General features: G+C 34.5%; 1 protein-coding gene across 1 annotated transcript in view; it reads right to left on the bottom strand.

The window, feature by feature from the left end:
- The window catches only part of LOC113089213 (ryanodine receptor 3-like), a 53,568-nt gene that overhangs the window by 6,077 nt on the left and 20,018 nt on the right, over positions 1–27,473 (bottom strand). The window contains exons 18-45 of the mRNA XM_026255952.1: positions 27,146–27,346; positions 26,954–27,056; positions 25,276–25,410; positions 22,197–22,470; positions 21,818–21,932; positions 14,047–14,179; positions 12,620–12,723; positions 12,357–12,492; positions 11,966–12,152; positions 11,781–11,889; positions 10,231–10,351; positions 9,881–10,050; positions 8,568–8,788; positions 6,506–6,596; positions 6,008–6,148; positions 5,739–5,902; positions 5,156–5,234; positions 4,976–5,065; positions 4,747–4,893; positions 3,873–3,935; positions 2,964–3,039; positions 2,771–2,897; positions 2,585–2,700; positions 1,782–1,849; positions 1,434–1,555; positions 1,161–1,210; positions 1,019–1,079; positions 1–122 (exon numbers count right to left, since the gene is read on the bottom strand). The exon at positions 1–122 is cut by the window's left edge and continues 117 nt beyond it. Of these exons, the coding sequence (XP_026111737.1) occupies positions 1–122; positions 1,019–1,079; positions 1,161–1,210; positions 1,434–1,555; positions 1,782–1,849; positions 2,585–2,700; positions 2,771–2,897; positions 2,964–3,039; positions 3,873–3,935; positions 4,747–4,893; positions 4,976–5,065; positions 5,156–5,234; positions 5,739–5,902; positions 6,008–6,148; positions 6,506–6,596; positions 8,568–8,788; positions 9,881–10,050; positions 10,231–10,351; positions 11,781–11,889; positions 11,966–12,152; positions 12,357–12,492; positions 12,620–12,723; positions 14,047–14,179; positions 21,818–21,932; positions 22,197–22,470; positions 25,276–25,410; positions 26,954–27,056; positions 27,146–27,346 (3,526 nt within the window). The remainder of the gene's footprint in view (positions 123–1,018; positions 1,080–1,160; positions 1,211–1,433; positions 1,556–1,781; positions 1,850–2,584; positions 2,701–2,770; positions 2,898–2,963; positions 3,040–3,872; positions 3,936–4,746; positions 4,894–4,975; positions 5,066–5,155; positions 5,235–5,738; positions 5,903–6,007; positions 6,149–6,505; positions 6,597–8,567; positions 8,789–9,880; positions 10,051–10,230; positions 10,352–11,780; positions 11,890–11,965; positions 12,153–12,356; positions 12,493–12,619; positions 12,724–14,046; positions 14,180–21,817; positions 21,933–22,196; positions 22,471–25,275; positions 25,411–26,953; positions 27,057–27,145; positions 27,347–27,473) is intronic.

Here is a 27,473-nt window from a genome sequence, read left to right as displayed (position 1 = left end):
GGGAGTGCGTGAACTTCCCCAGCTTCAGGTTCTCCAGCGTCTTCTCCAGATCTTCAGCCGCGCTCTCAAAGAACGTCCTCAAACCGGCCTTGACCAGCTCCGATCCAGACTTCATCACAGTCCTGAGAGAGAAACCATTCTACAGCATCATCTCAGTCACACACCATCTGCCTCATCACATTAGTAAAGGTTTTACTAGACACTCAAAACATACATCATTTAATTTTTTTTCTTCTGATTTTTTACACTTATTTTTTAAGAGATATAAGACATAATTGTGCTCGGGTCATTTTGACCCGGCTGTGTATGGAGTGCGTTTAGTGTCAAAAACACTGTGGAGTTATATTAGTATCAAAAAAACTTTTATGTCATCTATCTGTCATCTACAGATGAAACATTTATCATGTTTTTCTTCTGCAAGTGAAAGTTTAAGCAAGTAAAACCTTTTGAAAGTAATAGTCATGTTTTTTTGTTATATATACATAAATTTGTAGGTTTAATACATTTTGACTGTTTTTGAGCAATCATGAGTTACAAACAATTAAATTATATTAATTCCAATGTGGTTAATATTGATCATTCTCAGATTATATGTTCTTATAAATTTCATGCAGTGATATATTCAAATAAAATTTCTCATCAAAATTGAAAAATAAATAAATACATAAATAAATATATAATTAAAAAAAAAAAAAAAAAAAAATATATATATATATATATATATATATATATATATATATATATATATATATATATATATATATATATAGCGTCATAGTTTTTTGGTTTGGTTCATGTGTTATTTTATTATTAATAGGAGAAAAGGAGAAAATGCAGTAATAACAGGAACATTCAAAACTTTGATATTTTTTCACATTCACTCAGTGAGAAGCTGCTGATCAGATATATCAGAAATAGTAAATTATGCCTATTTTATAAAATAATGATTATTCCCGGAATGTAAAAAAAATACTGATCATGAACATACTGAAGCTAATGACAGGAAGTGAGGTCGTACCTGGTGTCCAGCGTGTGTGCGAGGATGTGCAGACAGCTGACTATCGTGGTGGAGTCACTTCCTGCGAACACAAAGCATACAGCACTGAGAAGCAGACACTTGATGAGCACGAGAGACCGTCAGACAGACGCGGTGATCTTACCAAACAGAGAGATCCTGTGTCTAACCAGAGTGGCCAGCTTACAGAACAGACTAGAGACCAGCAGAAGGCAGCAGGAAGTGAGGAGACAGCGAGAGGAAGGAAGAAACGCTAGCTTAGACAGGTGAGCAGAGAAGAAGCAGCTATATATATATCAATCATAAAGCAGATTAACCAGCATGTGCCATGATTCATAAATGAAGCGTGACGAGTGAAGAGGGTAAGTCAAACCGACAAGTTTCTGACTATGAGACTATGATATTAGCCACTCATCACCTGGTGACCATCTCCTTCTCTTTGTTCGACGCGTATCCGCTGCTGCTCAGATTCTTAGTGGGTGACGACAGGAAGTAGAGCGAGTGGTTTTTAAAGTACTGGTCTATGAGGGGGAGGAGCACCTACAGGAAGTACACCAGGTCACAGGAATTTAAAGTATGGTTTTATATATATATATATTACTTTAAAATGGTCTATTTTACATCTATATAAAGAATAATGTATATTCAATAAAAATATAGAATTGAATACCGAAATTAATGTTATAATATATATATATATATATATATATATATATATATATAGGGTTAGGTCTCAAACATTCAGATTCAGAGATCCTTCTCAAACCTTAGCAAAGAACTTGATTTCCTGTTCATGTGGTGATCTGTCATTCTTTCCGCTGGTAGCCATCGCCTCTGTAACAAGGGAATTAGTTAAAGTTAAAGGGTTAATCCACTCTAAAATTAACATTTTGTCATTAATAACCATCATGTCTTTCCAAAACCGTAAAAGCTCAGTTCGTCTTCCAAACACAGTTTAAGATATTTCGGATGAAAACCTGGAGGCTTGAGACTGTCGAATAAATAACAGTGTCAAGGTCCAGGAAATGTATGAAAGTCGTCGTCAGAATACTCCATCTGCCATCAGACGAATCTGGATTGTATGAAGCTATGGGAACACTTTTTAAAAGCGAAGAAAACAACATGCTGTGTATGCTCTTCTGTGTCCTCCACGCCACAAGGATGCGCTGTTTTATTTAAAATAAAAGCTAAATGCACGAAGAAACAGCGCATCCTAGTGGCGCGGAGGACACAAGAAGAACACACACAGAACAGATATGAAGTGACACTGAGGAGACCGTTGACAAAGGATTTATTTAATAAAGTTGTTATTTTTGTTTTCTTCACTTACAAAAACTTCCCATAGCTTCAAATAATTCCTGGACCTTGACACTGTTATTTACTCGGCAGTCTATGGGACAGTCACAAGCCTTCAGGGTTTCAGCCAAAAATATCTTCAACTGTGTTTGGAAGACGGACGGAGGATTTACGGGTTTGGAACGACATGGGGGTGAGAGATTAATGACAAAATGTTGAGTGTCTCTGTCCTCAGATGAACAGAAGAGACCCGTGAGAAGTGCTTTCTCTAACCGAGGTGAGCGATGAACTCCTGCGCCGAGTCCACGTACTTCAGCAGCTTCTTCAGGAAGCGGTAGGCGAAGCGTTTCTCCATCGAAGACGAGTCCTGCTCCATGTGCTTCAGACGCCTGGAACACAGCAGCAGCAGCGTTACATTCGGTGAACATGCGTGTGACAGGCGTGTGAAAGCGCACGCACCTGCTGACGGCGTATCCGTTGATCTGCAGGAAGCGGAAGAGATCCTGCGCTCGCTCGCGGTCTCTGGTCTTCTCTTTGGCCGTGAGCGTGTCGTAGGGCACCAGCAGCGGATGAGCTCCTCCTGCGGCTGAGAGAACACACAACACGTCACGTATGACCCTCACAACACGCCTCGCTCTCGAGAGAAACTAACCTCTGCTGCACAGATCACTCTTCTTCTTCTTGGCCCAGATGTTGTGATAGTTTTCAGCTACGACCTCAACCATCGACTGAAGAACAGAAGATTGACTCTATTAGCCGTGGAAAGTCCAGAATCTGTCTAGAACACACTGGGATATGCACAGCTACATACAGACGATAAATAATGGAAGAAATGGCTGTTCTGATTCATAAACCTACAAACACTGAACAGTAACTGGCAAAACTATACAACACGCTTTCATCTGTTACATTATTTACATTTTTAACAATACTAATATAGCTGTTCATCTTAGTTAAATGTTCATTTTAGATCTGAAACAATTAGTTTTATGAAATATTAATATTATGATTAATATGATTAATATTTGTGTCGTCAAATAGTCGTTTGACCTCATATATAAGACCCTGCAATAACGCAGTTTGACCAGAGTGGCGCTGTAGCGCAAGAGTGAAATTCAGTTTTGTTTACAACATAAAAATAACAATAAAAATTGCATAATAGAAATATATTGGTAATGCACAAACAAACGTTAACAAATACGATCTTATTAATTTATTAATGCATTTAAAAAAATCTAAACATCAATAACAATTATTAATTATTTTCTTATTAAGTAGCATTAATAAAAATTGCTCAGTTTTATTGCCATATCATATATATATATATATATATATATATATATATATATATATATATATATAGTGAGTGACTATAGTGACGTGACATTCAGCCAAGTATGGTGACCATATCATATATATACAAAAACATTTAAAAAATTTTAAGACAAAAAAAAAAAGATTCTTTACCTTAAAATAAATATGTTTTTTTTTTACAGAATACATTTTCAAAATATGTCCAGATTGAAATCACTGTATGCATGGATTCATGTTAACAGATCACCTGCAGTTCTCTGGACAGAAGGACACTGCTCATGTCCAGCGGGTTTGGATTGAAGCCGTTACCCTGAAAGCACACGATAACAAATCCTCCGTCACGTCTGTGAATGTGTTCTGCATTATTGCACCACTTGTCACGGTCTATTTCACGCGAGGCTGGACTCTTAAAGGGATAGTTCACCCAAAAAAGAAAAGTAGCACGATTTAGCCACCCTCAAGCCATCCTAGCTGTATGTGACTTTCCTCTTCCAGAAGAATCTATTCCGAGTTATATATATATATATATATATATATATATATATATATATATATATATATATATATATATATATATATATATATATATATATATATATATATATATATATATAAAAAACATCCTGGCTCTTCCAAACGTTATAATGGCAGAGAATGGGTGTTATTTTTGAATATCCCAAAAGAAGACCAATAAAGCACAACCATCCATCAGTTAGCACAAGCTAGAGATTATGGTTTATAAGGTCTTAAATCTGGATATTTTTCTTACACGAACACATCGATTCGCTACAGGTGCCTTTATTCACTCCCCGGAGCTGTGCGAGGCACTTTTTATGATGGATGGATGCACTTTATTGGACTTCTTTTGGACTATTGGAAAACATAACACCCATTCACTGCCATTATAAAGCATGGAAGTTTTATTTTTATTTTTATATAACTCCGATTAGATTCGTCTGAAAGAAGAAAGTCACATACAGCTAGGATGGCTTGAGGGTGAGTAAATCGTGCTACTTTTCATTTTTGGGTGAACTATCCCTTTAATGATGAAATCGCTGCATTTACAAAGTTAGCAAGCATTATAAATCATTTCGTGGAGCTGATTATCCAGTATAAAGTACCTGAGAGGCCTGTGAGATGCGGCGCATCTTCTCCATCTCTCTCTGCTGGAACACGCTGTCTTCTTCTCTGGTGCGGTCGATGCTCCAGCCCATCGCTAACATGCTCTTCAAGGACTCGCGCACCGTCCAGCAATACATCTCCTTCTCCTGCCGACAGAAAGCGTGCTGGCAGTCGTTGTGATGGGATTATGATGGAGATTTTAAGGGTAAATGCGTGTCTGGGTTGTACCTTCTCTGTCAGGGACTTGTAGGATCTCAGCATCGGATGAGTTTTTGCTTTCTCGTCGATGTTTTCTCCATGTTTCCAGCCCAGAAGCACCTAAACACAGATCGGAGCGTGATCAGTTGAGAATCTCATGTTTAATGAACATCTCTCAGCTTGAATCGAGAAGCTGACTGTTTCTCTCACCTTCTCAGCAGCCCATTTCTCATGGGAATGTTCAGCGTATTTGTTTGCGATGTACTCCAGCTTCTCCGGCAGGCAGATGCTGAGAGGAAAACAGAAGCATCGATCAAATCATCTCAGATTGTGACGTGATGAGGAGACGAAATCAGTGTTTGATGCATTAATCAGTGTCGGGTCTAATGCATTACTAAATAATGAATAACTGTAATTTAATTACTTTTTTTGCATTATTTTTATGTTAATTACACTTCTAATGTAATTGCATTAAACACTGACTATAAAACAATTCAGTATCAAACAATAAAGTTAAAATGCATGTTTTAATGTCTTAAATAATTTTGTCAGTTCAAGAATAATTCATGCAATTTGATATTATTTATTTGAAAGAATTAAAAGCAGTTTCATGGTTTTTATTGTATTGCTCAACTTTCAGTAATTGAACTGAGCTCCCATATAGCTACAATACATTTGATTAACGTCTAAGTAAATGAAAATGCAATGCTGTAATGACACATGCAAGTGTCTGATCATATATAAAGCCACAATACCAACTCTGATGACGCTGTTTAATTTAATTATGACGTACTTGGCTGTGTTTACGGGTCTGGGGTTGAAGTTTCCCTGCGTGTCGACAGACACCTGTTTCTCCAGCGTGGTGCTGAGCGTGGAGTCAATGTAGTCCGGCGGCAGAGCTCCAGCGATGGCACTCAGACACGGCATGGCCATCTTAAACAGATCCTGCTCATACTTCTACAAACACAATCATTCAGAAGATGAGTGCTCAAGCGCTTGGGGTCGGAAAGAGTTCACTGTTACTTTAGATTCATTGAATCCACCCAGCCCAAATCTCTTTACCTTCTGAGACAGAGAGTCAAAGATTCCCCAAAAGATCTTCTTGGTAAGCAGCAGCTCCTCCTCGGACGCTTGACCGTAACTCCCCCATCCGGACGGCAGACAGTAATACTTCCAGTTCTGCTCGTAATGATTCGTCAACAGCTGTGAAACACGATCATTGAGGGTTGCTATATTAAAACATCCTCTTTAAAACACTATTTAAATATGAATCACACGCCAGTGCAGCTTTTTTCTGATGATTTAATGACGAGCAACAAGACAAACTACATTAACGAATCATTAATGGACATTAGATGAGTAAAGAGCCCAAAACAAGATCAGCGATGGATCAAAACAACATCCACTGCTGATGAGTGAGAGGCGGAGTTAAAATAAGTCGAGGCGTCTGAGTCAAATGGCATGATGAATATGGGCGTGGCTCAAACCAAAGGAGTGGACTACAGAGCAATGGAAGGAAACAGTCAAAGTATAAATCACGTAATCGTGAGACTTGTTTACCTTTAGAGGCATCTTACAGTATTCAGACAACAACGGGACGTCAAACACCAGTCGGCGCAGCAGATGCTGGAGCATGGAGGGTCTGAGGTACCTGAACACAACACAAAACACGGACGAAATCTGACTCCAGTCCACACACAAACCGCTGTCAGACAGACAATACTGCTCTTTTACGGTCCTATTGATCACTTAATCCAGCATTATACAACTATAACCATAACTATAATGATGACTATATTACTATAGCGATAACTATAACGATAATTATAACTATAATGAAGACTACAGAAATAACTTTAACAACCATTATAGCAATAACGATAATAACTATAATGAGGCCTATAGCAATAACTATAACAACCATTATAACGATAATGATAATTATAACTATAATGACGACTACAGAAATAACTATAACGATCATTATAGCGATAATGATAATTATAACTATAATGATGCATATAGCAATAATTATAACGACCTTTAGAGCGACAACTATAATGATAATTATATCTATAATGAAGACTACAGCAATAACTATAACGTCCATTATAACTATAACAATAACGATAATTATAACTATAATGATGACTACAGCTATAACTATAATGACCATTATAGCGAGAACTATACCACTAAGGATAATTATAACTATAACTATAATGATGACTATAAAAAATAACTATAACGACCATTATAGCGACAAATATACCACTAAGGATAATTCTAACTATAACTATAATGATGACTATAGCAATAACTATAACAACTATTATAGCGATAAGTATAACGATAATGATAATTTTAACTATAATGATGACTATAGCAATAACTGCAACGACTATTATAGCGATAACTATAACGACAATTATAACTATAACTATAATGATGACTATAGCAATAACTATAACAACCATTATAGAGATAACTATAACGATAACGATAATGATAATTCTAACTATAATGATGACTATAGCAATAACTATAACAACCATTGTAGCGATAACTATAACAATAATGATAATTATAACTATAACTATAATGATGACTATAACAATAACTTTAACGACCATTATAGCAATAACGATAACGATAATTATTACTATAATGATGACAATTACGATAACTATAATGATAACTATATCTATAAAAATTATAATAATTATAGCAAAAACTATAGCTATAACAATGACTATTATGAAACCACAAAGCTAAATATAGCAATAACTATGATAACTACAGTAATTACTATGTATGGATGTATAATTGTAACTGTAATATATCTATAAAAATAACGGTAGCACTTTATTTTACAGTCCTGTTCCTCACGTACATACTATGTACTTATTACAGTAATTACAATAACTATGTAATAACTAGGTACTAACCCTGAACCTACCCCTAAACCTAACCCTACCCCCGTAGTTACCTTGTATTACCAGAACTTTCTTAGATAAATACACTGTAAGTACACTATAAGTACATGTTAGTACACGTACTGTAAAATAAAGTGCAACCAAAATAACTATAATTAAACACCAAAAATAACTATATAGATAACTATAAATATAATTATAACAATAGCTACAATGACACCACAATGATAATGATAACTAGTATAATTACTATTATAATATAATAAGTTTAACGGTAGCTATAACGAAACTATAATAATTTGAACAATAACGGTAGCAATAACTAACTATATGAAACGATATAACTAACTTAAACTATAATTACAGTGATAACTACAGCAAAACTGTCAACTATAATGAAAACTATGTTAGCGTCCACACAAGTGGATCATAATGTTGTGTTTACTATAAGCTCGCTGCAGATTTGATTAAGCGTGAAAGATTTTAAATTAATTGAAATGTTTAGCTGGAAAAGATCGCTCTGAATGGGACTGCAACAATATCAGTCTTCTGTGACGTTATTGCTATAGTTGTTCTGTGAGCTTCATTGCCGTGGTCGTTACAGTTAATGTTCTTGCTCTGAAGGGGCCTTAAGTTAATTCAAGCGATCAGGAGCCCATTACTGTATGATAACGAGCAGCTGTCACCTGCAGATGGCCAGCAGACACTCCTCGATGGCGTCGCGTTGGGCTTTGGTGAGCGAGCAGCCCTTGGACAGACGGTAGACGGTGTAAAGCGTGGAGTCGATGAGCGCGGCGTGATGCTCTGTGCCGGAGAAGTGAGGAGCGCAGCGGGTCAGCAGGGGCAACACGGCCGAACCGATGTACCTGTTCATCGCCAGAGCGGTTTCTGTGGTGCGCAAAGCCTCCTGGGAACGAACACAATACCTCAGAGATGACTTATCTGAATCACTGGTAGGAGGTTTTCATTGTCACATCTGAAGTGGCTTTTACTCAGCCCACAGCGGTGTAGAGAATCAAATTCACTAACCACAAAAACACATGACTTTCTTCATCTTTAAAGTTGCATCCTCTGTTTATCAGTTAAAACCATGCATCAGTAAAGCGTCAGAAGATACTAGCATTCAAAACGACTTAAAAGTGGAACAAAAGCATCTCATCCCGATTCAATATTTGACATTCAATCGTGTCAGAATTCAAAATGACACAACAACCGCTTGCTTTTACATTAAAAACAAAACAACAACAAAATTATACAAAACAAAACAAAATAAGACAAAAAGCAAAAAAAATATATTACTGTTGTAAATCACAATTGTCCTGTAAAATAAAAATGAATGCTTGATAATTAAAGGGCTAAATTATTTCATTTTAAATTGCAAGACACAATACTAATATCTCAAATTCTAATTCTAAAAAATAAATAATAATACTGGTGGAATGCTGTAAACTCACATCTACAGAAATGTTGGAAATTGTGCAAACCTGTTCCCCAAAATGCATGTTAAATATGTGAAGTCTGCCAGATATTTCAATAATTTAACAACATATTGGTTAATGGTCACATGACAAGTTTCATTTAGATTTCTTAGTTTGATTTTGTTTTTATTTTAAAATTATGTGTATAGAAAGATGCCTGTATACAGTGCTTATTATTGTTATTTTAACCAATTATAAAAAATGGAGATATAAATATGCTACTGTTGTAATGTGATAATTATAATTACGTAATTTAATCATTATGCATATTTACAATACTAATATTTATGTTTTAAATTATTCAAAATCTGAATACTGGTGAAATGTCGTGAATGTGTAAATAAACTGATCTTTGCACACACTTGGTGAAAATACTGTAAACATGCAGAGTTAGAGTCAGAATTGTTATCTCAGAAGATGAAGAAGAAGAAGAAGTTTCAATAGCATTTCAGTAAGCTGGCTTTCTCAAGACATCTCATCAGTTCTCACACTCCTCCTTGAGTCCGTCTCAAAGCACTGACCGTGTCCAGCGAGGCAGCGGCTCTCAGGTCCGGCAGGAAGCCCACCTCTAACAGATGCAGCAGGAAGCTCTGGTCCTCGATGCCATACACACGCTCCAGGAACAGCACCATCGGGGCCTTGTGGTCCGGGCAGAACGTGGCCGACATGTCAGGCTCAGACACGCCGCCGTCTGACACACACACACACACAGATTCATTCACATCATTTCTCAGCACAAACTGATGTGCCATTAATTTTCTTTAATTAGACTGATTGAACTGCATGCATCATGCAAATACTTCGAGAAGACATTTCAATCCCTTTGTGTCGTTTCACTGTAAAATGTGAGAATCAGGAGAGTGTTTGGCACCTTTATTGACGACGGGCATCTTGAGAGGGATGCTGATGATGCCCACCAGATCCTCCGTGGGAACCAGAGAACGAAGGATGGCACGAATCCTCAGAGCTTCACCTTTACCCTTATTGATCAGCTGAGAGACCAGATCAATCGATCAGTATCAGCTCACATCACCATCCATCAACATCCATGCACGCATGCCTGATTTTTCTCATTTTCCAAGGTTAAATTGAATGTAATGTAATCACCAACACATTGTAAAACAATGGAAAACTGCTTCTCTGTGTCTGATATTAGATGTTTGCTTGATGCTGTTTTCATTCACTGGTAATAATCATCAGCTGCTGCTGAGTTTGAGATGCCCTCTAAAACTGAATGTCTACATTTTGGGTGAGAAATATCATGTATTATTCTTATTTTATATTATTTCTGAATATAAAGGATATGTTTAAGACAAGCTTGTGCAATATTCGCCTTCATATTTCATGCATCTTTTCTGCAAATATATTTAGCAAGTCATCTTTAAAAAAGTAAAATTTAAATAAAATAATTTTAAAATAAAAAATAATAATAGAAATTAAATAAAATTTTATCAAACTTAAATAATACATTTTATAAACAAAAAATAATACAAATAAAAACAACAAAACAAAATTAAAATTCATTTAAAATATAAATAAAATAAATCAAAACAAAACACTTAAATGTTAAATCATAAAATGTCCAATTAAAATAATAATTCAAACACTTGATTTAATTCTAAAAATGTCAAATAATAATAAATAAAAAAAATAAAAACGAAACACTTACCAAAATAAAATAAAAATGAAAATAAAATACTTATAAATCAATCAATAAATCAATAAAAAAACACTTAAAGATTAAATAATAAAATGTGAAATTAAATAAAATTACAAAAAACAAAATGTAATTATAAAAATTGATAATTAAAAAATAAAATGTAAGTAAATAAAAATAAATGTTAAATGAAAACTAATTATTTATAACTACAAAAATAATTATTAATTAATTTGTTTATTTTATAATTAAATTATAAATAAATAATTTTACATATTAATAAAAATATATAATATATATTTAATTAAAAAATTATATTAATTTTTGTATATGTTTCATTTTACTTTTAATCTAAATGTATATTTATATATTATATATTTAATATCATTAAAAGTAGTTTCATACTACATTAAAGAATAAATATAATTTAATATTTATTTTTATATTTTATTTTCAGATCCATAAAAATGTAAAACAAAAAGTAATAAATAATTTAAAAATAAAAGCAATCAAAATAAAACACAAAAATGAATGAACATGAGTTAAACTTGAGCACTACGTTTTTAGACGCAGTTTCAAGCACGAGATGCTGCAAAATACGCAAAATTTGAGTGCAAAGGTCAAACACGCCGGTCAAGCACAGTATTTAAGAGTTACAATGTTAATCTTACTCTAGCTACGTGTTTTTAAATGAGCAGTTAAATGTTTAAATCTAAATCTTGAATCAGTGAAACGATGTGAAAGAGAAGTGATGATCCACTCACGTGCATCTCAGGAGCGCAGCGGCCCAGAAGATCGATCAGAGCCGAGTAGAAGGACAGGATGGCGTTTCCCATGTGAACCACTTCCTCTTCCTCCTCACCCTCAGTGGAGCTGCAGCAGAGGCAGATGAAGATCAGCATCATCATCATCACGAGCGTGTGTGTGTGTGTGTGTGTGTGTGTCTTACGCGTCTGAAGCGTGAGCCGGCCCGGCGCTGGGCAGATCCAGGCTGGGGTTCTCTGAGATCTTGATGGCTTCCTTCATTGCGGCCAGCAGCCCGTTTCCTCCTTCTCCTCTCAGAGCAGGACCGAAACACTCGGGCCGACGAATCAGGAGCTTCACCACCACACTGGAGTTCTCCTCCACGCTCTCACCTGAGACCACAGACATCCAGCGTTATGAACACAGTCTGCTTATTCAGTCCAGTCTGTTTCTGTTCATTTGAAGACACGGTAGCCTTTATACATCACATTTAGAAAGAATTATAATTTCTAGTTTATCACAAAAGCGATAAACTAGTGTGAGTGTGTGTGTGTGTGTGTGTGTGTGTGTGTGTCTGTGTGTGTGTGTTTATTAACCGTTGACAAACACGGCGAATCGCAGGAAGGACAGGTAACGTTCTCCCTCGATAGGGTTCCAGCTGATGTCTGGATATCCTTTGGCCAGGAGCATCGGACAGCTCTGCAGACCGCAGCCGGCCAGATACGTCACGACCTGCACACACACACACACACACACACACACACACACACACATGAGTGCATCATCACTGTACAAACAGATCAATACAGTCACATCATGATGCAGCCAAACAGAGCCGTCTCATGCTGTAAACACACACCTTGTCCAGGTCGGGCTCCTCCAGCGCCAGCGCCAGACCGTTGTTGTCCATCACTGACGAAGCCGCCACGTCTAGAGGAGTGGACCCTCTCATGGACGGAGACGCTGAGGAACACACACACACACACACATGAGTCTACATCAACAGCTGATCTCTCACTCAGAGAAACGCCAAATACAAATAAATAACTTTATATTAAAAACAATGCAGATTTAAAAGAATTTGAAAAGAGATTAAAAAATTAAACCATACAAATAAAAACATTTAAATATAAAATTAAAACAAATAACCTACTAATAATTAAACCACAAAAATGTTACATTTAAAATAAAAATAAAATAAAACTCTCTTAAAAGTAAATAAAACTCTTACTAATAATGAAACCTTAAAATGTAATAAAATAAATAAGGTAAAAAGAATTTAAATAAAACACTTTCTAATTAAATATTAAATATCAGATTAATAACTGTAAACAAAAACAAAGAATCAAAATAAAACACTTTACTTATATTTAATAAAAATCATATAAATGTTTTAATATTTAATATTTAAATTAAAATATAATCAAAAAGTATACACAAAATAAAAACACTTAATAGTTCTGGAAAAGTGTGTACTAAATCAAATTGCCCCCTAAACTCTAACAACATTCTGGATCCTTTTCAGTCTGGCTTCAGAGCTAAACACAGTACTGAATCTGCACTTTTGAGGGTAGTAAATGACCTCTTACTATCCGCAGACTCTGGTAACTGTACTATTATTTTATTATTGGACTTAAGTGCGATTTTTGATACTGTGGATCATTGTATCTTGTTTAAAAGATTGGACCTTGAAGTTGGCATTCATGATGGTGCACTAGATTGGTTTGCATCATATCTCGCAAACAGGAATTTTTGGTGGAAATTGGAGAATTTTCATCAAGCTCAGTTCCCGTCACTTGTGGGGTGCCCCAGGGCTCAGTTCTGGGTCCAATCTTATTTTCCTTATACGTAATCCCTCTTCGTTTCATTTTTGAGTCCCATAAAGTTTCATATCACATTTATGCAGATAACACTCAGCTCTATTTTACGTTAAAATCAGGTACTGATTCAGTTTCCTCTCTGCTAGCTTGTTTAGAGGACATTAAGGCTTGGATGGACAATAATTTCCAATTAAAGACTTCATTGCCTACCTTTTCGATTCAGGCTTGATTTGAAGGTTTTAGTATTTGTATTTAACATGGTCTTGCCCCTTCATATATTTCAGACCTTCTCCACTCAGATCTTCCCCCCAGATGACATTAAATGTTACGAAATCTCAACTTAAATCCAAACACACACACCAGCAGCAGAGGGCAGTAGATGATCTCAGTTCGCGATGACTTCAGCTCCTCTGAGGTGTTTCACCTGTTTCTTCTGCTTTGTGAGCCGTGTTTGAGAGTCACTCACCCAATCCCACGCTGCTGTTCTCCAGCAGGTAGCTCAGGTGATCAAACATGGCCTTCTGGTTCTGACGACTGATGCGACAGAAGTAGCACAGGAAACGACAGCAGCTCGCCACCATCTTAGGAAAGGCGATTTCCTGTTAGAGAAGGAAACAGAATCAGGAGGAATCTTCATGTGAGTCTGTGCCATTGATCTGCTGCTGCATGTGTGTGTGTTTGGATCAATACTGCACAGCAGAGACTCATCAATCACACACACACACACACACACACACACACACAGACAGACACACTTTCTCTCTCACACACAGAAGCTCAAACACACACACACACATATATAAATGTAAGCTGTAATGTATTTCTGTGATGCTCCACTGTATTTTCAGCATCATTCCTCCAGTCTTCAGTGTCACATGATCTTCAGAAATCAGAATAATATGATGATTTATTATCAGTGCTGATTATTATTTGAAAACTCTTATGCTGCTTAATTAGGGCTCAAGCCCAAAGGGCGAGAGGCCTATTGTTTTCCTTAGGATTATTTTTTATTATTATTATTATTATTATTATTTTTTTTTTCCAACGTCTCGGGGGCTTTTGGGGCCCTTAACGTGCTTAAAAAGTCTTGAAAATTGGCACACAGATTGGAACCTGCGGCCATTAGGGCCGGGCAGAGACTGATACACGGGCGTGGCACAGGGGCTCTACAGCGCCCCCTGGAATATGGAGGGCCATATATCATACATTCTTGCTCGTAGACGTATGAAACTCGGTACACATATAAATCTCATCAATCCAAACAACTTTTGTTTTGCATATCATAGGCTCCGCCCAACAGGAAGTTGGCTATTTAGGGTTTAGTATTCAAATTTTTCGTCAAAGTTGTGGGGGCTTTGGGGGTCCTTAACATACTCAAAAACTCTTGAAAATTTGCGCACACTTTGGAATCTGTGGCCTTTAGGAGCCTGCAGAGGCTGGGACCCGGGCGTGGCACAGGGGCTCTACGGCGCCCCCTGGAACACAGTCAGAAATGTTGATGTATAGCTCACACATACTTGCACATATTCATATGAAACTCAGTACACATATAGATCTCATCGTCCCGAACAACTTTCGTATTGCATGTCATAGGCTCCACCCAACAGGAAGTCAGCTATTTAGAGTTATGTAAAAAGCGCATGCTCTGGAATTTGAAATACTTGTCATAGGTTTTTTTCTCGATTGCCGCCAAACTTGGTCAACATGATCTCAAGACACTGGGGATGAAAAATTGCCAGGGGATTTTTGATATCTCGAACGGTTTGCTCGTGGCGAGGCGTTGAAATTATGGCGAGAAATTAGAAACAGGAAGTGTCTAATACCATCCACATACATTTCCTGATTTTAATCAAACTTCATCAGATTATTCGTTGTATGATGTCGATCGCATATATGTGACTATTAGGAGTCAAAGTTATAGCGCCACCAACTGGCAGAAGGAAGTGTGTCATTTTCAAAATGATTTGAATTCAGCATCTTATTATTACTCGATTTGCTTCAAACTTCATCAGAATAATGTTAAAACACAGCTGATATAAATCTGCAAGGGGGATATTGATATCTAAAAAATTGTTGCCGTGGCAACATGTCAAACTGGAATACTTCTCAGGTGATTTTGAGGCATATAACATGCTTAGAATTTCATCAAACTCAGAACACATATCAGTATTAGTGACAGCTAGACACTGGCAAAAGTTCATAAGAGGGCGTGGAATAGGCACTCTATAGCGCCACCTTTTGTCAAAAGTGGGGGGGTTAGTTTTAGCTACAGACACCAAACTCAGTACAAAAATTGTTCTTATCAAGACGGACAACTTTCTAATTCACAGTCATCAGCTACGACCAACAGGAAGTCGGCTATTTTGATTTGAATGTGGATTATTTTTTACATTTAGCCGTGAATTAATGCATACTGCTCAGAGGAGAGTAACACTATACACACCAAACTTGGTCTACATGTTGAAAAAACATTGAGGAACTTAAATTGTGAATGGGTTTTGGATAGCTTGGATGGTTTTGTCGTGGTGATTTTTTTAAATGACAATAAAGATGGAATTATTAATTTTCCTGCATTTTTAAATTCCAAACACTTCAAAACCTTTTTTCATACAGAAAAAAAAGTTATTCTGAGTAAATATGCATAGTTTCATGACTTTACAACACTGTATGGATAACAGAAAATTAAAAAACTGTCAGACATCTCATCTCACTCTGTCCATCTGTTTGAGTGTGTGTGCTTAGACTTCCATTGTCTGAGAGAAATAGCGCCCCTACAGGTGCAGTTACCGGACTAAATAAGGGAGGAGACTGTCTTTTGGTTTCGATTTTAAATCTGTTAAAATACAAATAAATACTTGGATTTAATTCACAGTGACAAGCTAAACCAACATATATGATTATTATCAGGTCAGGGCTCATTAATAATTGATGTGTGGTCAGTGATACGTGAGAAACACGAGAGATGAATCACGCTCTGAGCAGGAGCGTGTGGAATGATGAGCTCAGAAAAAAACGAGTTTATTCTTGTTTTATAGCTATTAAAAATAAAGTATTGCAGCGATATCACACAATTCACCAATTAGAGCACACCAAGAGCTAAATTAAGATGTTTTTGAACTGTTTGTGTGAAAATGAAATATTTGCGGCTGCCTATCTGAAATCACTGCCTCCGATCAGCGCGTACAGTGTCTCAGAGCTCAAAACAAACGAATTTATTCTTGTTTAAGAGCTTTTTAAAATAAATTATTGCCATAAATGCACACAATACATCCATTATAACACAACACGAGCTAAATGCAGGTGTTTGTGACCCGTTTAAGTGTGCAAGACTATTTGAAAGCGCGACTGGCAGAATAACATATATCTCTCGAGCTGCAGGATTCTGCCTTTCGTCGTAAGAACGAACACATCACGGACAAGATTATTTCAAAATACATAATAGCTTGGCTAATATAAACGAAAACAGCCACGTGAACATAAACTGTTGAGAATTAAATCTGAAGTGGATCTACTGGATTTTAATATTAAGTGACTGCATATACCAGCTGCTTCTGTCTTCAATTTTAATCTATATAAAAAAATTTAACTCATTCATCTTGGCTGCTTTTTTAATGTGTGTACGTATTTATTTATTATTTTGCTCTAACAAGACTTAATCTATATTTAATTAAATCAATTACATTTTATTTTACATTTGATTTGTCCATTTCTGCATCTAAACGCCTAAAAACCTAAAACATGCTCTATTATACTATTGTTAGCAATTTCTTTATCGTCCAAGTTATCTGGTGTACACACTTTTATTTTCATAATAAACTCGTTTGTTAGATTATACACAGTTATAGTGGTCTATAATAAATATTGACAGGTTTTATTCAAGATGTTTAGAATGATCGCCGTAGGCTAATTTTTTAAAATGTAAATCCAAAAAAAAAAAAAAAAAAAAAAAAAAAAAAAAATTAAATAAATTAAAAACATTGGAAAAGAATAACTTGTACTTTTTTATACATTTTGTATAGTTTCATAGTTTATGCATTATAGTTATAAAAACAAACAAATTTAGCCACTCACATAGAAATCTTAGGCCTTATCCTTTTCTGACAGTTTTAGGGATTTTTAAAAATCCTAAAAAACCTTATTTGTGCTGCAAATAATAATTTCAAACTAATTTGATACTGACCTCTGACATCCTGTGACATGATATTTATTTGAATTTACATAATCTCATGGATGTAACAGTAAATCTGTTCAGCTCACAGATCAAGACTAAGCTCTAATGCAAGCAGAACTTTCACAAATGCTTTTAGGTCAATAAAATCATTACAAAACACTTACAAATCATTTAAGGGATTTGATAACACTGTAAAATAATGTCTAATTTGTTAAGATTAGCAAATGCATTGATAACACTTTATAATAACTGCACTCATTAGTAAATAGTCAGTTCATGCTTCATAAAGCCTTGTCCCAATATTAATAGTCAGTAGTAAGCAGTTTATAAATACAGCTATAAATAGCTTGTTCTTGGTTTATAAGCACATTTATTAAAAAGGAGAGTAAAGGGTCAGTTATCTTCCTATGAAAAAAATAAATAAAAAATAAACAAACAACAACACTGATTGATACAGAACTCATAAATGTTATTGTGGATTTATGATAAACTCAGCCTGTAAATGAATTCATTCTCCTCCAAGAAGACACAAGTAGTTCACACCAAACTGTTTTAACATGAAGCCATATACTGAAGATGTTAAATTGCGAATGGGTTTAGGATACCTTAAATGGTGTGGCCATAGCGATTTATTAAAGTAACATAAAAAAAATACAATAGTAATTTTACTATATCTTTAAAATTTTTAATTCCAACTCTTCATAATTTTTTATATACGTAGAAGTCATCATTTGAAGGAAGCACAGTAAGTTTCATAGCTTTATCATTTTCAAGAGCCAGCATAAAATTAAAACTATCATAACATATAAATCAAGCTGGCAATTCTTAGTACCAATAATGGCCACCAGATGGAGCTATAGGATTACTTTTAAATAATTATTGTAGAAACAAGTATGATTTAAATCATTTATAGAAATCTTTCAAAGAAAAATAATATGAATTTGATGTATTTTACTGATAAAATGACATTCACTTAATTAGAATAACAAGCTGAAGTATTGTGAACTGTATATTAAGAATAATTCTTTATAGGCTTTATGGACAGATACGTTTTGAGTGACTTGAAGGATCAGCACCACATCCTCTTTTACCAGTTTAAAGAATGTATCTTACAGTACAGGTGCGGATGAATTTTGAATGGCTTGAATGGTTTTGTCGTGGTGATTTTTTAAAATATTAGTAAAAAAGTAACCAGTAAATGTCTTTTATTTTTTTAAGTGCAGCTTCTAAACACTTAAAAAAATATACACATAGAAGACAAGTCATTCTGAGGAAATATGCATAGTTTCATGACTATACAACACTATATGGATGATAGAAAATTAAAAAACTATCATACATCTGATGTCACTCTGTCCCTCTGTCACTGTGGGTAATGTGTGTGTGTGTGTGTGTGTGTGTGTGTGTGTGTGTGTGTGTGTGTTAAGTGAATTAGTTGTGAAACTATCAGGGAGCATTTAGTCTCCAGCGCCAACATTTTACAGAACTGCCACTTTCCTGGAGTCTCAGAATTACAATGTGTCAGGCTCTGAGAAATCAAAGATTCCAAAAAATGATTTAATTAGAATACCATGAAGTATTGTGAAATACTACATATTAAGACTTTATATATAGGCTTTATGAACAGATTAGACTGACTCGTGAAGGACCAGCACCACCTCCTCTTGTCCGATGGTTTGAGGAATATATTTTCCTGAATCCGGGGTTAAGATTTAGGAGCTCATTTTTATTCCACCTCCTTTCCTGAAAGTCTGTCTTGCAGAATTTACTAAAAATTAATCTTCACATTAATTCCTAATTATTTTGCAATTATTTTTGTCAGTTCTTCTTGACCTGTTTTTTTTTTTTCTTCTTCTTTTCTGACCTCATGACCCAGTCAGCATTTTTGTACAATGGTCAAATCTTAACTTATCCATTTCTGTATTGCATTTGTGTTTGATATTTCTCATGGGTATTTCATAATTTTCGACTTTGAGTTAAAAACGTTTGAGTTAAAACTCTTTTTTAGCGCATTTCATCTGTAAAAGAAAACATGCCTAATAATTCTGCACATGAATATAAGGAGTTTTTCTCTTCCAGCTTTCCTGGAATATTGTATAGCACTCATAAATGATTAAATAAAAAATAATGGTAGTTATTAAGATTGATATGGCTTGGAATTGGTAAAATGTGCTTGGAAAAAAAATCACAATAAAACAATGTTTTAATGTTTAAGTTTGGAATATTAAATGACATGAATGAATGCTATATAAATATTGTTCATGTTAACATAATGTTTATAAATGAAATCTTATTGTAAAGTGTTACTAAATATATATATATATATATATATATATATATATATATATATATATATATATATATATATATATATATATATATATTGTTCTGTGAATGTGATTTTAAAGTCTAGATGATTCGGATTAACCCTTTAACCGCCATACCCTTTAAAACCTCACTGCCAGAGGGATATTGTGAATGCATGTGCCCGCTGGGCACAGTTTACCTGATGCCACCGGGGTGGCGATGGCATTGGTGGCTTGAGCCCGCCATCGCTGCTTGCAGCTATATTATTTATTTTGGAACCTGTAATACTTTTTTCAGAATTCTTTGATGAATAAAGTGAAAAAGAACAGCATTTATTCAAAATAGAAATATTTTCTAACAATATAAGTCTTTATTATCACTTTTTATCAATTTAACAAATCCTTGCTGAATAAAAGCATTAATTTCTTTCAAAAATAAAAAATAAGAAAATAAAAATGTATTTAAATTACTGACTTCAAACTTTTGAACTGTAATGTATATTGTTACAAAATATTTAACTTTTTTCAACTTTATTCAAAGAATTCTGAAAAAATTATAACAGGTAAAAAAAAAAATACAGTTTAAAAGTTATTCACATAGAAAACAACTGTTTTAAACTATAATAATATTTCACAATATTATGCTTGTTTTCTGTTTTCTGATCAAATAAATGCAGTAGTGTATACTTTTGTGTATACATATTTATTTACATTTAAGTTACTGTTATAGTTTTATTACTATTTTGAATCAATTTATATATATATATATATATATATATATATATATATATATATATATATGTGTGTGTGTGTGTGTGTGTGTGTGTGTGTGTGTGTGTGTGTGTGCTTTTTGTAATTTTGTTGGCATTTACATTTTTTGTAGTTTTTTTAATTTTTGTTATCTGACACAAGTGACTAATGAACTGCTTCTTTGAACGAATCGTTCAAAAAGACTCACTAGTTATTTTGAATCAGTCCAATGAATCACTCAGCAGTGGCTCTCAATCAATAGAGACTTAATATATTAACTTATATTTTAAAATTAATCAAACTTAATAAAAAAAGATGAAAAGATGAAGAAAATATTATTTCTTTTCTCCACTCAACTGTATTCAGTGAAGAACACAGCAGTTCAGAATCTTGAATCTTTTGGAATCGCGAAGTGAATCAGGGTTAACTGTATTAACATATGAACATTCCCAGATTCTAATAATAAAAATTAGAGGTTGACTGATGTATCGGTTTTGCCGATTAATCGGCACCGATAGTTGATTGCTGAAACAAGCAGTTATCGGGAAAAATCCATGCCGATAGTTTTCCGGGTTGTTAGGAGCGGCTGAGAAGGCTCTGTTTTCATTATACAGCTCTAGTGACTGAAAAATTTAAATGGAAAACACTGAATCCAGAAATATTAAATAACAGAATTTGGAAATAAATTAAATGGCATTTATGCTTTTTTAGGGCCCTATTAAAGTGTTGTAATTTTAACATTTACTATTACTGTTATTATTATTATAATTATTATTATTTTTTTAATAAAGCACCAATTAAATTTTTGCTTAGTATCCTTTTTTTTTTTTTTTTTTTATTAATCGGTATCGGTCAGTGTGGTCCAACTTAGCTATCGGTATCAGCAAAATCCAGTATCGGTCGACCTTTCATAAAAATAATAGTGTAGAAATGCTGTGGTGATACTGATGACTGTGAAAGCTGTGTGTTTTGTTCTTGAGAAGCTGCTGAAGTTTGAGTCAAACACACACCTGAGACTTTCCTCCACCCAGGACGTTCACCATCACCTCCATCACGGTCTCGTGCATCCCCAGAACACGCATCAGGTTGGGATGCTGGTAGAACACCTTATTATTCATGATGTCCCTGAGACACACACACACACACACATCAGATTCACCGTATTGAACACATTTAACTAGAGCTGCTCCGGTTCTCTGAATCAAGCAGAATGTTTCTGAAAGAAGGCAAAAAAAAACTAAAAAGAATCAGTTATTCCAAACATTCCAAGATATGATCCATAAAAACTAATTCTAATATGTAACGCACTTTCATTTGAACAATTCCCTAAAAGCAGGACAGAAGCCCTCTCTTTCTTTGCAATGTAGTGTGTGTTGAGCTGGTGCTCACCCGAGGCCGTGGATCATCAGCTGCTCCTCCTCCTTCCCCATGCGGACGCTCAGCAGCGAGCGGATCTGGCCCAGAGACGCCAGCAGGTGGATGGTGTCGTGGACGGAGGCAGCGCTGATGGTGTAGGTCTTCCTTATGGCTCGGAGCAGCTCTCCGATGCTGTCGTACTGTCGTCTCAGCAGACTGAACATCAGCCGCACAAGCTCCGGGTCCTGGATGTGTGTCTCCTGAGCCCAGCTCACCATCGTCTGAGAGATCAGCTCCTTCAGATTCGCTTCACACACACACACACACACACACAGGAAAAGAATTAAAGTGTTAATATAGTGCAGTTAAATGCATGTGCAACACAGTGTCCCATCCACAGATACGAGCTCAGAATCACCCTCTTATATTTATGACATAGTTCACTTTAATACAATTATTTTAATAAAATAAAATACAATCTCAGGCAGAAACAGGTCTGAAACATATTTTACCCTAATAATAATAATAATAATAATAATAATAATAATAATAATAATAATAAATAAGAGCGAATCTCACACAGAAACAGTTCCTGCTCATATTTCAGCCTGAAAATAAAATAAAATAAAATCTGTAAAAGAAACATGTCCAGATCATGTTTTACACAAAAAAATAAAAAATAAAAAAAATAATAATAATACAAATAAATAAATAAATAAATAAATCTCACACAAAAACATGCCCGGCTCATATTTTACACAAACAAATAACAATAATAATAATAATAATACAAATAAATAAATAAATGAAAACTCATACAGAAAAATGTCCAGCTCATATTGAACCCTAGAAAATAAAATAAAATAAATAAAATAAAATATTTGTAAACATTTTAGTTTACAAATCAGTCAGGATAATGAATAATTCAACGACTCACTCAATAAGACAACGACTTGCTGGTTTTAGTTTCATATTTAGAGTATAATATTTCTTAATCATGTCATATTCCAATATTCATAGAAGATATCATTATTATTATTATAATTTAAGAGTGCAAAAATCACCCTCTTATATTTATGACACAGCTGATGAATCAGTCGAGTGAATGATTCAATGACTCACTCTGTAAAACTGGCTGGTTTTAGTTTAATATTTAGAGTATCATTTCATTTTCAATTTCAATTATTTATGCAAAAATAAAGCTACTTTTTTGTTATGTTTATTCAATGCGTCTCTCACTGAACACATTGATGACTTTAAATGCTCTTCTGGGGCTCGTTTCTCAGCCTAACTGGTGTGTGATTCATTTCCAATCCACCTCATGCACATCATGTAATTCATTATCCTAGTTTAATGTGAAGCTGGTGAAATCTAACCTGTCTGGAAACAATCATTATTGATCTAGAGATGAATTCAGGCACGACTAACACTTGCTGCATATTTCACAGACACTTTCACAGCGAGAGAGTTTTATTTCTAAATGAAGCAGCTAATGCAGATTTCAGGTTGAGCTGGTTTTCAATCTCTTTTGCAATGAGACGAGATGCAGCTTCTATTAATAGAATATCACAACTGAATTCATTATAGAGTCAAAGCCTTCAGGCTTTATTAAAACGCCATCGATCAGAGGCTCATATGATGATTTCTGCTCTCACCGGAGAGAAACCAATCCTGAGAACTGAACCCAAACACACAAATACATCAAGCCGACTGCAATCGACATTAGTATCTATTATCATTTCTATTCTTATTTTATTACCATCAGTATTTAATTATTTTATTTTTTATTCATATTTTTAATTAATCTTTTTTTTGTGGATAATAACTCTGAGATGGTTAGGGTTAGGGTTAGGGTTAGGGTTTTAAAATTCATTTTAAATTAAGATTAGAATCTGAACATTACATCACTCAACAATCACTGACCACCATTAAAAACCCTGGGGAAATCATATTAATTTAATTTAACATGGTGCATCATTTCAGGATACCATGTTGAAAAAAAAAATAAATGAATAAAAATAAAAATAAAGCTCATCAGTCCGTCTCTGGTCACGAGTCTGAGTCTGTGTGTCAGCAGTAAATAAGTGTTTGTAGTGCAGCGCTGATGAACGACCCCCAGAGACACACACTGAACAAACGCTGAGCTCAGCAGCAGCTCAACTAATGGTGTGTGTGTGTGTGTGTGTGTGAAGATGTGGTGAATGTTCACTGTGCAGGGAAAAACACTGCAATCAGCAAACTAACCGTGCAGCAGCTTTCTCCATTAAACCCTAAACTGTCGGAGTAAATCTCACCCAGAAACACGTCTGGGTTCTAAATCAAAATTTAATTAAATTAAATTAAATTAAATTAATCAACCTCACACAGACACGTATATCAGATTTCACTCAAATAATAAAATAAAATAAAATCTCAGACAGTAACTTGTCAAGCTCATATTTTCATCAAAATACAATACAATCTCACACAAAAACATGAAATATTTCACCTTAAAATAAATAAATAAATAAATATTAATATTAATAAATAAATTAAGTGAATCTCAGACAGAAACTTGTCCGGCCCCTATTTCTTCCCAAGATAAATAAAAAAATGAATGAATGGATAAATAAATAAATACAAATCTCATACAAAAACATGTCAGGCACATATTTCAGACTAAAAAAATTATAAATCTCAAACAGATATAATAATATATATAATTAATTAAATAAAATAAAATCTCTTGAAAGAAACATGTTATAATAATAAATAAATAAAATAAAATATCGTGAATATAGTGAAGAAGTGAATCTGATCCTAAATTCCTATTAGTATAATGAGAATTGGACAGTGGGAGTTCAATTGTCATTAACATAATGCCTAAAGCTTTTATTTTCTATATGCAAAATTATTTCCCTTCATCTTTTGTCTTGGGGTGAAATATGAAACTTGTTGTAGACTTGTTTTCTCTCTGTCTGTCAGTAAAACAACACGTTTCTCTGAGATCCCACACAAATCCAGGACTCTCTGTCTGCGTTTACTGTGAAATCCACTGGAAAGCACACATGATCCCGGAGATGTTTGGCATACGGCTTGCTAACGTTCTCCTGAGCTAGCATTCGGGACTTACAGGGAGCGGCCTGCTCTTCCTCTGTGGACTCGCGTTCAGATCGCTGCGGTTGACCTTTGATCTTATAGATGAGAGCGAGCAGACGAGCTTTAATAGACGAGTCCTGATCCTCCTCATCCTCCTCCACTGGAATCCCTGCAGGGACACAGATGAAGAACATCAGTGCGTTACCCACAATGCCTCACTGCACCTCTGTCCAGAGTTAAAAACTTAAAACACCTTAAAACAACCTGAGAACTACTGCAAACCACAGGAATCACAGTCTTGGAAAACCTATATAAACCGATATACCGATAATACCGATAAACAGTGTGTGATTTCTCTTGAACAAGCTCTAAAATATTTTATCAGGTATTTTATCAGAGTAATATAAAAAAATATAAATATTTTTTTAAAATATAAACAATATATTTATACTCAGTAAATCAAGAACCACTGAAAAGCGTATTTAGCATATTTTTATACAGAATACACATTTTTCTAGTTATTACACACACACACACACACAAAGTAAATCATGAATGACTGTAAATCAATGTTCATGAACATTGATACAATATTACAACTCCATCGGAATTTTATTAATGAACATAATTGTTTCTAGTTATTCAAAGCTCAAAAATATTTTATCAGGTATAAATTGTGCATAAAAAAAAGGAAAATATTTAAATATAAAAGGAAAATTTAAAGGAAAATTTACCGGAAAATTATTTTACGGTAAATAAAAATTACTCCATAGGCATTTTAATAACAAATATATATATTTTAAATAATTTATTCTATTTATTCAAATCCTTAAAATATTTTAAAATTGAGAATTTTAATTAATAAAATATTATAACTGAGCATTTTTTAAGTGAAAATATTTAATCAGATATAAATTGTGCATTAAAAAAAAAGAAGAAGAAAAAAAGAAGAAAATTCTTCTCCAATAAAAAAATTAGATGAGAAAAGTTTTGAAAATTAACTCCAAAAGGCATTTTTATTACAGACACAATTTTTTTCTAGTTATTCAAAGCTCTAAAATATTTGATCAAGTATAAATTGTATATAAAAGAAATATATTTTTCGGTCAAAAATAACTGTAAAAGTAATAGAAAAATGCAAAAATATAATAACTCCATAGGCATTTTAATAACAAATATATTTTTTTAATATAAATTCTTTTATTTATTCAATGCTCTAAAATATTTTATCAGGTAAAAATTGAGAATTGAAATTAATACAATATTATAACTCTATGAGAATGTTTATCATGAATATACATTCTCTAGTTTTATCAGATATAAACTGTGCATAAAAAAAGAAAAGGCAAAATTCTTCTCCGATAAATAAAAAATTACTGGAAAAGTCATGAAAATCAACTCCATAGGCATTTTTATTTATTTTAATTATTCAAAGCTCTAAAATATTTGATCAGATATAAAAAAAAATAAATAAATAAAAAAGATCCTCTCGAGTAAATCATATACAACTGCAAAATTACTGTAAATTAATAAAATATTATAACTCTATCAGCATTTTTTATAGTGAATACACAATTTTCTAGTTATTCCAAGGTCTAAAATATTTTATAAGGTATACATTTCTCCAGTAAAAATTGAACGGCTGTAAAAGTGATGTAAATTTATTTGAGTAACTCTCCAGACACGGCAGGCGTGTTTTATGTGTTACGCACCGCAGTGCAGCCGCAGCTCGCTGTGGAAGTCGTACAGCTCCTCCTGTATATCTGCGGGACACGGACAGTCCTCGCCCACGGTGAAGTTCAGCAGCATGTTAATCTGAAACAGAGATCCACCCGGACAGAGCATGAGCGGCTGGAGACACAGGAAGTGACATCACACACTGTTCTGAGGGGGAGGGCAAGCACCTGTTCCTGCGGCGGCGAGCGGAACTCTCGGGTCTTTTTGGCGGTGACGGCGGCTGACATGTTGAGCGCCAGCATCAGCTCGTTATAGCGGAACTTCTGATTGACCTGCAGCTTAGAGACGAAGCTGTCGGAGAACGACACGATGGCCTCGACGCGGTGCCTCAGCTCACAGTCACAGAAATAGTGCAGCAGCTCGCACATCTGCAGAAAAACACAGGTTCTGCCTGAGACACTCAAATTTCTCACATCTTTATTATTCGGGTGCCACTTTATAGTGATTTATGCACAACTAGGCTGCATTTATTTGATCAAAAATACAGTAAAATTC

This window comes from Carassius auratus, unplaced genomic scaffold, assembly GCF_003368295.1.
Source record: "Carassius auratus strain Wakin unplaced genomic scaffold, ASM336829v1 scaf_tig00048929, whole genome shotgun sequence".
NCBI classification, from domain to species: Eukaryota; Metazoa; Chordata; class Actinopteri; order Cypriniformes; family Cyprinidae; genus Carassius; species Carassius auratus.
This window is presented reverse-complemented; position numbering and strand designations above follow the sequence as displayed.